This window comes from Ailuropoda melanoleuca, chromosome 4 (genome assembly GCF_002007445.2).
Source record: "Ailuropoda melanoleuca isolate Jingjing chromosome 4, ASM200744v2, whole genome shotgun sequence".
NCBI classification, from domain to species: Eukaryota; Metazoa; Chordata; class Mammalia; order Carnivora; family Ursidae; genus Ailuropoda; species Ailuropoda melanoleuca.
This window is the reverse complement of record NC_048221.1, coordinates 51,705,196-51,719,171: the sequence shown is the minus strand read 5'-3', so window position 1 is coordinate 51,719,171 and position 13,976 is coordinate 51,705,196. Positions and strand designations below refer to the sequence as shown.

Here is a 13,976-nt window from a genome sequence, read left to right as displayed (position 1 = left end):
TGGCAATCCAGCTAGGCTGAGACCAAGTTGTCATTAGCCAGATGAGGTTTTGCCACTCGCCTCCCTACTTTCAGCAACATAGCCAGTGCCTCTTACACCCCCATCCCTACCCCTCTGAACTGGGCAAGCAGCTAGCCTGGGCCCACTCCAATGACTTTGCTCTTTGTTTTCTATAATTAATCCATCTCAGGCTAGGGGCTAGCTGACAAGGCAAGGTGTGCCCTCTACTAATCTCCCCCTCAGCCTCCTTTAGGGGTTCTTCTAGAGTCAAAGAAATGAAAGCTGTAAGGGTGGAGCTGCAGACAAGGATAAAGAGGGACAAAGAGAAAGGTAGATATATGACTAGTCATTGTCCATCCTGGTCTTGACCTAGAATACTGGGCAAAAAATAGCTCTTAGGGCTTGTGACTCAGGCCAGAAGCTCTTTAAGCCTGAGCTGCCAAAGCCACAGAAGAAAGAGGCCAGCAAGAGGGGCTTGATTGTGAGGAATGGAATGTAACTTAGTGACAGCAGCTAAGGGCTCAGTGCACCATGCAGAGTTCTGGCTGGGACCCAGGTAATATCCCTTGGTTTGTATTCCTTCCATTTGTACACTACCAAAATCGCTCATAGGATCCTGACACCAACTCCAATATGCTGCAAGGGCTGTTAAAGACACTTATTCCATCTGGGAACTCATTCAACAAATATGAACTGCAATGCCATATCTAGGGCAGGAGAAGGGGAGTGGTTTATCTCGGTAGGAGGAATATTTTAATCACTGTCATTTGCATAGAATTGCTATCACATGATCATAATAAAAAGCAGGCAGACATAGTTTTGTTACTGTTGTTTAACTCTCCAACTGATGACTGACTGCACCCTCCTTAGTATACCCCTGATGTATTCAATGGCTACGAGGTGCTAGCAATTCTGCAGACCTTAGAGATACAGCAGTGAAGAGACCCCCTACTCTTCAGATGCTTACATTCTACAGGAAGAGCCAAAGAAATAAACAGATGGGAATGATTTTAGCTGATAGCAAGCACCATGCAGAAAATAAAAGAAGCAGGGGTGGTAGCCAGTGATTAGGTGGTAACTTTGTATTGGATGGTTGAAGAAATTTCAGTTAGACTGTCACGAAGGAGCCAGCCATACAAAAACAAGGGGAAGAGCATTTCAGATAGAGGTCACAGCTCATACAAAGGCCCTTACCAGTGAGGAAGAGCTAGGATGGTATGAAGGCAAAGAAGCAGGTAGGGGCCTACATGAATTGCTTGGGGAAAATTGAAGGGAGGACAAATTTAAGGGGAAAAAAAAGGGTTCTGCTTTGGCCATGTTATATTTAGGATGCCTTTAGACATGCAAATAAAGATGTCAAGCAAGAGTTAGAAATATGAATCTGGAGTTCAAGGAGTCGTCAGGACAAGAGATAGATATGGGTTAGCTGAGATCACCAAGGAAAGTGCACAGACCAAGTTCTAGGTACTGACATGTGGAGGTTTAGCAAAAGTGGAGGGGCCAGCAAAGGTGGTGAGAAAGAGAAACCAATGAGGTGGAATGAAAACTAGGCAAGAACAGGATCACTGAGGCCTAGAAAGGAATGTGTTTCAAGAAGGAGGGAGAGTGGGCAATTGCATCAAGACTACCGAGAAATCATACAAGATAAGAAGATGGGAAGAAGAGAACTAGGTGACATGGAGTCACTTTGACATGAGCAATTTCAGTAGGATGGTGGGATTGGCTTTTAATTTATTTTTCTAAATGAGAGATGTTTATAGGTGGATGTGATAATTTTCTAGAAAAGAAGAAATTGATGATAGAGAAGAGAGGGATAACATGAGAACAAAAAGAAGGTAGGATCCAGATCACCCATGGAGGGTGGGCCTTAGAGGAGATTCATGTGGCTAAAGATGCAGATAATCTGGCAGATGTAATAGTGGGAACACGGATGCAATCTGGTCTGACAACTCCACAGGCCTAGAGCCAGGATGACTGAAATGTCTCCTCAATCATAAACAGTGGAAATGTACTATCATCAGGGAGAAATGGGAGGTGGAAATACGACCAGTACAGTCATGACGTCAAGCCCAAGTTGCAGTGTTTTGCCAAATGTGACAGACTGTGATATACTTTGTCTTTAGCGTGGCCTGGAGTCAAGGCACGGGGTTCAGGAGGAAACTAACAGAGAATACAAGGAGGTACCATCTGACAAATGGTGACAACCTCTTTGAAGTCAGTCATGATTTCAATTTAGAATATAAACAATTTTTGGACAGGGACTGTATCTCATTCATCACTGTAGCCTTAAGTCTATTAACTAATTTTAAGCACACATGTTGAGCTAGGCCTGTGCTAGTCAGTGGAAACACAGTTGAATAAGGCATAGCCCTTGTACACAAAGGGCTAAAAGTATTTGAGAGACATTTGCTAAATTAATTTAATCATGTATATATATTTTTTAAGGTTTTATTTATTTATCAGAGAGAGAGAGCACAAGCAGGGGGAGAGTCAGAGGCAGAGGGAGAAGCAGGCTCCCCATTGAGAAAGGAGCCTGATGCAGGACTTGATCCGAGGACTCTGGGAACATGACCTGAGCCAAAGGCAGATGCTTAACTGACTGAGCCAACCAGCTGTCCCTTAATCATGTTATAGTAAAGAATTTGGCCTTGCCCAAAGAGAAATCTGGCCTTTGTCCCTCCACTCCTGGGAGATAAGTCTAAATTCTTCGAATTTCCTGAGTAATAGGAGTGTCTTTTTATTTGTGGTGAGAGCCCCTCAGACCACACTTGATAATATATGTTGATGAGGGGACTCACAGTGGTCCCTGGGGCCACATGGCATTAACCTGACTTTCACGGATGGGGATGCTGGAGACCAATTTCAAGGTGATCAATCAATCAAGCATGCCTATGACATGAAAGCCAAGGAAAACTGAACACTGAATCTCAGATGAGCTTCCCTGATTGGCACCATATGTACCTTTAAATATGGACGCTGGGAGGTTAGGACAATGGAATCTTCGTGTTTGGAACACACCCAGACTCTGCACTGTGCATCTTCTTTTGGTTTATTTTTGATCTGTATCCTTTCCTATAATGCACCTGTGAGTATGAGAGCTTGCAGTAAATTATATGAGTCCTTGCAGAGGATTCTCGGGAACTCTGAACTTTCTGTTCGTGTCAGGATAAAGGGCAGTCTTATAGAGGACTGTACTCAGACTTCACAATTGGGCAGACTCCAGGTTTCATGTGACCTTAGAATTGCAAGGGATCTGGATATCAACTGATTCAACCTAATTCTAGAAGTGAGGAACCAGAGGTCTAGAGATAGGGAATGACTTACCCAAGGTCACATAATGTTATGGCAGAGTAGGACTAACCCGAGTATCCTGACTCCCAGCACAGTGTACTTTCCACATCCTGTTGTAGCTTTGAATGTGATCCTGAGCAGAGAAAAGCTTATCCTTGAGTCACTCTGGCTTTACTACAAGGGATTTTGGCAGGAGCCCCTATATTTAGGAAAGCTCACTCCTTACTATGTTTCTTGACTTGACTCTGAGAGCTTCCAGATTTTTGAGAATATTTAAGTTGCGATATGTAATGCTTGGAAAGTAAGGGACTTGTACCAAAGAAGAGCTAATGCTTTCTGTGGGGTGGAAAGTTTTTTTGGTGATTTCTCTTTGTTATTGAACTTTTATGCTTCAGATATCATTTCTGTATAATCTAAATTTCATTGCTAGAAGACATCTTGGTAGTTTTTTTTGTTCAGTCCTTCATTTTACACATGAAGATGCTGAGGCACAGAAACAAGAAGATATCTACCCAAGGTTACTTGGTAAGTCAGTGGCAAGGACAAGGCTGAACTCAGGTCTCCTCTGCATTCTAGCTCAAAATGACTTCCTTGTAGAAGGCCAAGAGAGTTTTGCACACTTCTATTTATAAAAGTACTTAAGGGATCCTCACAGAATCCCAGAACAACCCAATTTGTTTATTGTGCCTAGGTAGCATTGGGCTGTCTTACTCTGTCACAAGTTTTTTAAGCTGCAACCAGATGTGCTCTGTATTTCTCAGGGTTAAAGGGAAGAAAAGGGTTACCTGTCCCTCTTCCTCTAGGGCAGGGACAAACAACAATCTGCTAATCCCTAAGCTCTACAAAATCATAAAACCTAACCACAGGTCTGATATTTTTTTAACCAGGAAAATCTTTTTTTATCAAGTCTCATTAAGTACAACATTTAAATAATGGGCTTGTATCTCTAACAAGCAATTAATCTTTGTTCTCTTAATTATCCTACTGTAATTCTCTGGTGACTAACATTCCTGATGTACAGAAACAGATTCTTGTACTTGCCCAGAGTTTTAACACATGAAAGCCAGCTACAGAAGGTATAAAACACCCACAGCATCCCACAGCAGGGGGCTATTCTCAACTTGGATGCCCAGTGTAAGTCTATTAGCCCAGAAGCTCCCATTTATCCAGCATGAGTTAGGATGGATGTATTCTACTCAAAGAAATTTTCAGAGCTCAAAAGGTATTTAGATCTATCTCATATTATAGGTGGAGAAACTGAGATCCAGAGAAAGAACTGACTTACAATTGTCACACTATTTTAGTCATTTCTTAATTAAAAAAAAAAAAAGATTACTTATTGATTTCAGGAGGGGGGAGCCGGGGGGAAGGGCAGAGGGAGGGAGAGAATCCTAAAGAAGATTCCCTAAGACCTCAGGATCATGACCTGAGCCGAAATCAAGAGTCAGATACTAAACTGACTGAGCTACCCAGGCACCATTATTTTAGTCATTTCTACAGAAATAGTTCTTATACATTATATTTCTAGCTTTCTTTAACAATATGTGGAATACTGACTTAAATATAACTTTATTTATGGTTCAGGTCCATTATTATGAATATCAACTAGGCTCCTATGCTATGATTCTGTGACAATCAAATGATAAGAAGATAAATGTGGGGGTAATTTGCTTCTATACCATAACTCAGGCTTGTTTATACTGTTTTCCCCCCTCCACTCCTTTCCTACTTTCTTACTAAGGGATTTCCAGAATCCAATTACTTGGCTTCCAGGGTTGCAGTATAATCCCGGCAAGGCACTGATCTTTAGAAAAAGGAGTGATGATCTCAAAGCCAGAGGTCGTAGGGAACCCAAGCCCAGAGGCGGCTTACTTACTTAATAACAGGTAACCTCTTTCGAGCATTTATGATACATTATTTATATACACTACATTTTAGGTTCTTCATTTAATTCTCATAATAACCCTAGGAGGGGGGTGCCATTGTCATCTCTGCTGAGTCACATATAAGTACTTTACCCAAGGTCACAAAGCCAATAAATGGAGGGTCCAGGATACATACTTGCGTAGTTCTCTTTTCAAAGCCCCCACTCTGAAATCACTACTCTATTCTATCTCCTTAACTGTTTGAAGTAGGATTTTGAAAGAAAGATTTCTGAGAGATTTTTATGTACAAGTGATAAAACTTGAGCCCTAGAAAAGGTAGTAACTTCCCCCCAAAGTCACACAGCTGTTTAGGGAACAGCTAGACTAGGACTCAGTTCTTAGATTCTTTGTCCCAAGCTCTTACCACTTCATTATGCAAAAGTTCAGTGGGAAGAAAGTTGGGGGACATTTCTGCAAAGGGAGATATCTCCTAGATGGGACTTAAGACCCTCAACCCCTCTCTTTCCTTGGCCCATTCTAGAGTCACAGGGCCTGAGCGACAAAAACTTCAATGTGGACTTCCTACCAGACCTGCATCCGGGATACTGCCGTTGTGAATGTGGTTGTGGTTGACCATGAGTCACACACCACAGCCACCTGAAGAAAGCTGCCTCCTCTCCCTTAGGAAGGAAAGCAGATTTCCACTTTGAGTTTTACCTCGTCACTATCTTACAAAATGAGGGACCTGACCCTTTCTTCTCTCTAAACCAGCACATTTCTGGTAAACACCCTTCTTTCTCCACAAACGCAGCAGACCCCTCACAGACAGTGAACAGCTGTGAGAGGTCTAACCCAGCTCTTTCTCAGAGACCTCCCATTTAAAAGTGGGAGTATCCCAAGGGAAATGGGCTCTGGTTCCCCAGAGACTTCAAGTTCAGAAAGAAGAGATCCAGTGCTCCATTTTTGGACAGTTGTATAGCTGATATTACAGACTGCTAATGAGAAGGCTCCTCCATCCTGGAGCTACCACAGTCTACAGCAGTGGGCTTGGAAATGGTTCTTGGCTCTACTGTGTCTCTTCATGCTGCTTACCTGTGGTTGCTGGGTGGTTAAAGGTCTCTGAGGGGACAGAACGGGGGTCCTAGACAGCAGCTGGTTCATCTTGCTAATGACTAGTTCAGTAATGAGTTGTCTGTCCTCCACCTGGTGTTCACCAATCAGTGGCATACTGCAGTCCATGACCTGATGGAAGATGTAGTCCAGGTTAGGAAAGAGTCTGGAAACATCAAAGGCCTGATACAGACTTTCAGAATGAGTAGGACTTAAGGCATCAGAGATAGGTTGGGGATGAAACTGGTGTTCTTGTCTTGAGCTGAAAGCATGTTCCTTTGCAGAATCAGGACCTTGGTCCCCTCCTCCAGCAAACTTTTGCCTTGGATCCTTCCCCGCAGACGTCACCCAGGCCAGGGCTCAGTGAGACTGAAAGATTCGTGGCTGAAGGTAGTGGGGAAAGGGAGATAGCAAGGAGAGAACCTAGCCTCAGGGCTTAGAGGTTTGCAGTCAGGGAAAGCAGGAATACATGAAGGTCATTCCCTTAACTCTCTAATTAGGAGTAGGCAGTTTTCATCTCTGAGACTTTTCACCCATGCGGTTTCTATCTCCACACATAATCTGCTCATTACACAACTAGATTTCTGCTTTTGCTCATGACCTGGGATGCCTTCCCTTTTCACCACCATCCTGATTCTTCCCGTACCTCAAAATCCAGGTAAATGTTTTCCTCCTTGAGGAAGTGTCCACCTAACCAGGATCATAGACTCAGCAGTCCAACTCTTATTTATTGATGAGAAAACTGAGTCCCACTGAGAGAGGGGGATATGATTATCTAGAACAGTGCCAAGTAGATCATGGAGTAGATTCTGAAGCCCACTTTGGGCTTCTGACACTAATCCTTTGCAAATACCACCAACTCCTGGCAAGGAGCCCTTCCTGCTCCCAGGAAGATTGGGCAGGAACATGTGTGAAGGATTCTTACTGCTACTGACTTTCCCTTTAATATGGGGAAAGGGAGTCAGCAAAGTTGTGTTAGAGGACCAGGCTGAGTAAAGTATCTCCAATGCTCAGAGAGATGTTAAGAAGTATCTCCTGCATTCAGGAGACCTGAGCTCTAGCCCAGGTTGAGACACTGATTCACTCCATGGCCTTGAGCACATGCTCATGGCATTAGGCCTTAGTTTTCTCATCTGCAAAATGGGCATATTGAACCAATGATTCTCAAGTCCAGCTTTCTGAGAACAAAAATGGTAAATCACTACAATCTTCCCAGAGGAATAGCATTAGGCTAGAACCCCAGGAACCCAAATCTGGCATCTCTTACCCATGGCATGGATCAGCTTAGCTGATTGGAAACAATACTCCCCAATGGTAGAGGTATTTCACTATGCACATCCATTGGTCGTGTTGTCTGGGAATCATCCCCTGGCCTGAGAGACTCTAATCTAAATGCGGTTTGGGCCACCCACATAGTTCTCAAGCTAAGAGCCTGGCCTCTAGGTTACTGAGATACTCTTACTGACATACTCCTTTGGCCAGACTTACCTCAAAAATGTAGTCTTTCCCATCTTTGCCATGTACAGCTTTGACAGCACAGATGTCCAGGCCACCAAACATCTCAGAGCAGGTGTCCACCCACAGCTTGTACCTGGAAGGGATGGGAAGGTATTCTGAGGCTGGGGTGTTAGCTCATATCAAGCCTGATTGCTATTCATGATCTCCTTGGTGTCTCTGCCTCTATCATCCCATCCCCTCCCTCTCCCCATCAAGCATATTGCCTTCTCTACAATGCTTTCTGAGCCTAGATGCCACCCAGGTTTCTAGGCTCAAAGCAGGTCTCACATAGTCTAAGTGCCTTCCTTGGCTCTTCCAGTGCAGGGTAACTGCTCCTTTCTTGGAGCTTCTACATCACGTCCAGTCTTTATCTTCATAATTTAGCATATAACCCAGTCCTGCCTGATCTTGTTACCTGGTTGCTGGGGCCTTTGTGTTCTGTCCTGATTAGAGGCTTCCTGTGGGCAGGGCTCATTTCTTATACCTCTTCAACTATGGAAGCTAGGCTGGGGAGTGGACTCCTTCTCTCACTCACCTGTCTGACATGGCGATCTGCTCCAGCATTGCAGAGCCAGTGTTTGTCTTCCAGTTCCCTGAGATCGACGTCCTCCTGCAACAAGGTCCCATCAGGATAGGACAGGCAGTGAGCCACACCAGCAAGAGGGGGGCATGAAACTTTCCAGAATTTTCGCTAACTGCTGCTTTCCCCACCTGTTTCTTGCATAAGTAGCCCAGGCGCCTGTCTGCTGAGCTGAGAACCTGGCTGCCCTGCCAACCTCTACCCTCGATGTCCTTCTCTCTATAGTCCAGCCCCGACTGCTGTGGCTCCTTGGAGGCTTCCCTGATGGCTCCATGGAGGCTTCCATGATCTTTTCAACCAGATGAGCACTTACTCTCCTGAACCTCACTTACAGTCCTATATCTACTTTTTTACATTAATTATTTGAGCTAAGTCTTAGGTCCAGAAGTCTGTAAACCACTTGCAGCCTACCCACTTAGTATCTGGGCTGACTTGGTATATACAAAGTGAATTCTATTGATCCTGGGAACACTCTCAGGATTCTTGTGAATATCTCCCCATGGCTTCCTTATTAGCTCATTTATTTGTCCATTCAACAGTTAATTTCTGAGAGCCTACAGTATTAACAATGTGACTCTGGACAAGTCAATTAACTTCTTCAGGCTTAAGTTGCCTTGTCCATCAACTGCGCCTGGATGGAATCAAGTCACTAACCTCTTCTCTGCTGTGCCCTCTGCACCCTCTCCATCCGTGAGCAGGTGTTTGAGTCAATTAGGCTTGGACTAAATAGGAGGTGGATGACCTGGCTTCTGGTTCTGAATTTGCTCCTAACTGGCTGGGTGACCATGGGTGAATCACTTCACTCTCTGAGCCTCTTATCCCTGTGTAAACACAGGGTTGTCATGAGGATCAATTTTAAATAAAGTTTTAAATAAATTGTAAAACACCAAAAATAGGCCTTATTAATTATTAGTCTTCACTCAGACAGAGTCAAGAGGAAGAAGATGGCCTAGGGGACAGAAAAGCCCTGTTCACACTACTGACAGAACTGTTCACGCGCTGTCCTTTTCACTTGCTACCATTCATGTGGTAGTCTCCACTCAGCAGTTCCCAGGAGTGCCTTCCCCAGAGGCCTGATCTCAGACACTGAGAAACGTAGACATACAGCTAGTTTTCAGAGCCGTGAGTCGGCCCAGTGAGTCAAATGATGTGATAATAACAACCCCTCACACTTGTACAGTACTGACAGCTTGCCAAGGTTCTTCCTCCACAAACCCCTCACCAGAGCCTCAGTGCAAACCCCTGCTGTGAGGCTGACATCCTCACCCCAACTTCACAGACAAGGAAATTAAGACTAAGAAAGGTTAAATGACTTGCCCAAAGTAGTGTACCCAGTCAAATTAGACATAAGATAAAAAAAAGTCCAAGATTCTTGGTTCCCTCATTGTGCTGTGCTTCCCCTATACTCCATTACCTAGTTTAGAAAAAAATAAATAACTAACAGATGAGTGACTTGCAAAATCTGAGTAGAGACACGAAGATAGATCATAATAAAAACAACACTGTCTTCCTAACACTGTGGTTTATGAGTGTGTCCCTGTGACCAGGCTGGGCTCTTCAAGGGCAGGGACAGAGTCACTCATTCCAGGTGCCCAGTACAGGGCCATGGTATATAACAGGGTCTTGGAAACTTTGAGTAATATTCTGTCCTTCACACTTCACACCTTTTTCTAACAATGAGATGCAGGGCACAGATCCATATAGGCCACTGGGGCATGGGGGAACATCAGGGGCATCCAGAAGGCACCGGTAACAGCTCAACTACCTCTCAGGACTTCTAGGTCATCTGACCTCCACAGAGGGATGCACATTATTACCTACTGAGAGTAGAGAGGGAACAACCCCTTCTGTCTACCAAATATGGCTGTCTCTGGATCTCCAGGGTGAGAGCTAAGGGAGTAGGGAAGACTCTCAAACCTTATCTTGGCTATTACCAGGTCAATTCCTTCTGAAAGCAAGGGGATAGCTAAAAGCTTAGGGAAGAGGAGCCAAGAGGACCTCAATATCCCCCCTAAATAACTGTCCCTTGCAAATTAAAAAGAAAGTAAAAGTTTTCTAAAGCTTCTTTGGGGGTGCCTGATGACTCAGTTGTTAAGCTTCGGCCTTGGCTCAGGTCATGATCCCAGGATCCTGGGATCGAGCCCCGGGTCAGGCTCCCTGCTCAGTGGGAAGCCTGGTTCTCCCTCTCCCACTCCCCCTGCTTGTGTTTCCTCTCTCGCTGTCTCTCTGTCAAATAAATAAATAAAATTTAAAAAAAAATAAAAACAAAAAATAAAGCTTCTTTGGTTGCCCACCCTTCGTCAGTATTAGAGGATTCTCTTTTCTTATGCTTCTTTGAAATTGCTTTTAGAAATCCTAACCTTTAAAAATGAGATGTCTCGGGGCGCCTGGGTGGCACAGCGGTTAAGCGTCTGCCCTCGGCTCAGGGCGTGATCCCGGCGTTATGGGATCGAGCCCCACATCAGGCTCCTCCACTATGAGCCTGCTTCTTCCTCTCCCACTCCCCCTGCTTTTGTTCCCTCTCTCGCTGGCTGTCTCTATCTCTGTCGAATAAATAAATAAAATCTTTAAAAAAAAATGAGATGTCTCCTTTTAAGGATCAAGACACTCTTGCTCCACTGTTGTAAACATTTTGTGTTTATTTGGGGGATTTTATTTTTTTATTTTATTTTATTATTTTTATTTAGGGGATTTTAAAAGTAAAGGATAAGAAATCTGCTTTCCTAGGTGACTACACATACTGATTTTTCTGCTACTTTTAGCTGCTTTTCATAATTGTCTTTTAAATTATCTTGTCTTACATAGTGCAGTTTTAAAACAATCCTAAATTCCTTTTTGAAGCACCAAGACTTTAAATAAAAAACTGTAAACTTTTAAAAAGTAGTAATCTAGTAAAAAAGTGAAAAAGATACTATGCTTCGGTTCTGTGCAAGGGTTCTTCCCTGAATACTTACTGGGTGCCTACTCTGCGCCTGCTGCTGCACAAGCTGCTGGAGCTGCAGAGATGGTTTCACTGCTCCTGCCCAGGCAGCACAGAGGAGGGGGACAGAAAGTCCCGTTTGTGCAGAGAGCTAAATTAGAGGTGTGTGTAGGGTTATGACAAGGGAGGGGGACAGGGCTCCTAACTAATTCCAGGGATGGGGAGTACAAACACTGAAGGGGGAGACAGAACAATGGAAATGAATGGGCAAGGGAAAGGGAAGCTGCTCAGCCTTAAAGTCTGTTCAAGTGCCCAGTGGCCAAGACCAAATTCATATATCAGAATGTTCTTGCTTATAAAGGAAATACCACCCTACAGGTTTTAAAAAGTGAGAGGCTCATATTTCCAAAATTGGAATTGTAAGCTATTTGCATTCTTATGTATATTATAGAAGATTGGGTCATCCTGAAATCTTTTCTTTCTCTAAAGTTTAATGGAGGAAATTTTTAACTTTCCATTCTGGACACAGTCATGTGAAGTCACCTATTCTTATAACCACTAGGTTTTTAATGTTCTGCAGTGTTTTCAGGGCTGTATATTTTCATTAGGAGTTTCTTAACCTTTTCTGAATTCTGGCAGCTTGGTGAGGCCTATGAATTCCTTTCAATGTATAAAAATACATAAGATATGTAAATGTATAAAATAAAGTACATAAAAAGAAACCCAATTTTTAAAATCATTACCAAAATAGTTATCAAAAACAAATATGTGATTTAGTAAAAAGTACATATCTTTGTAAATAACAAAAGTATTTGCAGGTATAAATGCAGTGACAGGTCTAATAACTACCATGATCCTTGAGTAGTGATAAAAATAATTGGCATTTAGAGATATTGGTCAAACTGCAGTGTGAATCAAAAATCTCTGTGATTACCTTTAGTAACAAAGTCACATGTGCTGTTGCTACTACTGTAGCCTGTTGTCGTGATTTATAACCAAGAAGATGTCAAATCTCACTTAGAGGCTAGTGAAAATAAATATTAATTTTATTTCTCATCTTAGTTCATGGGCCCTCCTCTGACTTGAAAGGAACTTAGGCTGGAAGTCCCTGACTTGAATGGCACCCTCTCTCTGGTCTCTGCCTTTTGGGCCAGGTGAGGTTAAACTGAGAGTTGGCTGCTACCTGGAGGCTCAGATTTTCAACTGGGCTGAGGAGAAAGTGAGGAGTATCTGCTGGGAACCCAGCCCCACTCACATATAAGCCTTGTAGTTGTTGCCTATCTTCTGGACCCGGATGTCATACTTGGCGTCAATAAAAGGCTCTGCTGTGGCATATGTCTGGGTGAGGGCCACCACACTAGCAATGTCCTGGAAGTCGTAGTGGTTTTCCACTTTGACCTAATGTTGGAGCAAGGCAGAGAGGGAGAAAAGGAGACACACAAATACACATGCTGAGAGTCACAAGAGCTCTGAGCCTCTAAACCCAGGAAGATGTTTTCCATCCAGATGTCAACCTGGGTGCCACATCTCCCTAGGACACCCTTTCTCTTTAGCTTCCGCTCCTAGAGCTCAGGAGCCACACTGCTGCAAAGGACCCAAGGGCCCAAGCAAATGGCCTGTACTCTGCTTGTTGGAAGAGGTCTGTTAGGGTAACACTCATGACTTCGGGAGGCAGAGCAGTCCATAACTAGGCTCTCTAAAAAAAGTGCCCTTCTTGGCCTCAACCCCAAAGCACAGCAAACCCTTACCATGGCCTTACCTTGCCCATGCCTGAGTGAGCATGGCCAATCTTCACCACCACAGGGAATGTGGGCAGTGTCAGCTGAAAGCAGAGGAGAAAGGAATGCACTGATCAGAGCGTGCCTCACTCTCTGTGGAATCTTACAAATATTTTTCTTGGTAATAGCATTGGAAGGGTCCTTTACAGAACTAACCCAACCTTTACAGATTAAAAAACTGAGGCCCATAGAACGACAGTGACTTGCCTAAGGTCACAGCATACCAGTAGCAGAACTGTAAGAACCCTGCTCTGCCACTCAGTACTCTCTACATCTTTAAAATTCATTGCTTCAGTCTTCTCTGCATTATAGAAAGCCTGGGCAGGACCAGTCCTGAGAGAGAGAGAGAGAGAGAGAGAGGAAAGAAAGAAAGAAAAGCAAGCAAGCAAGCAAGCAAGCAAGAGGGGTGCCTGGGTGGCTCAGTCATTAAGCATCTGCCTTCGGCTCAGGCCGTGATCCCGGCGTTCTGGGATTGAACCCCACATCGGGCTCCTCCGCTGGGAGCCTGCTTCTTCCTCTCCCACTCCCCCTGCCTGTGTTCCCTCTCTCGCTGGCTGTCTCTCTCTGTCAAATGAACAAATAAATAAAATCTTAAAAAAAAAAAAGGAAGGAAGGAAGGAAGAAAGGGCATCTTTGAAAGGGTGAATTCTGTTGTAGTAAATTTTATCTTAGTAAACCTGAATTTAAAAAGAAGTATATCTTCAGAATCTTAATGTCTCTTTTGTCATGCACCTTTTAGTCCCCTCCCCTTCCTCTTCAAACATCCAGCTTCCTGTACTGAACCTGGCTGTTCTCCCTCCCTTTCACAATGTCATCACTGCTCGTCAATATTCCAAACTCACCAACAAACACAGCTTAGAATGCTAAGGCCTCTTTCTGACCAGTTTGGGGTTTGGAAGAGAGCTGACTTATGAACTCGACATGTTTATCATTTG

At 43.8% G+C, this 13,976-nt stretch overlaps 1 protein-coding gene across 1 annotated transcript in view; it reads right to left on the bottom strand.

The window, feature by feature from the left end:
• Positions 1 to 13,976, bottom strand: part of SYN2 (synapsin II) — a 219,714-nt gene that overhangs the window by 16,102 nt on the left and 189,636 nt on the right. The window contains exons 7-11 of the mRNA XM_034657253.1: positions 13,023 to 13,085; positions 12,519 to 12,661; positions 8,299 to 8,373; positions 7,755 to 7,857; positions 6,249 to 6,398 (exon numbers count right to left, since the gene is read on the bottom strand). Of these exons, the coding sequence (XP_034513144.1) occupies positions 6,249 to 6,398; positions 7,755 to 7,857; positions 8,299 to 8,373; positions 12,519 to 12,661; positions 13,023 to 13,085 (534 nt within the window). The remainder of the gene's footprint in view (positions 1 to 6,248; positions 6,399 to 7,754; positions 7,858 to 8,298; positions 8,374 to 12,518; positions 12,662 to 13,022; positions 13,086 to 13,976) is intronic.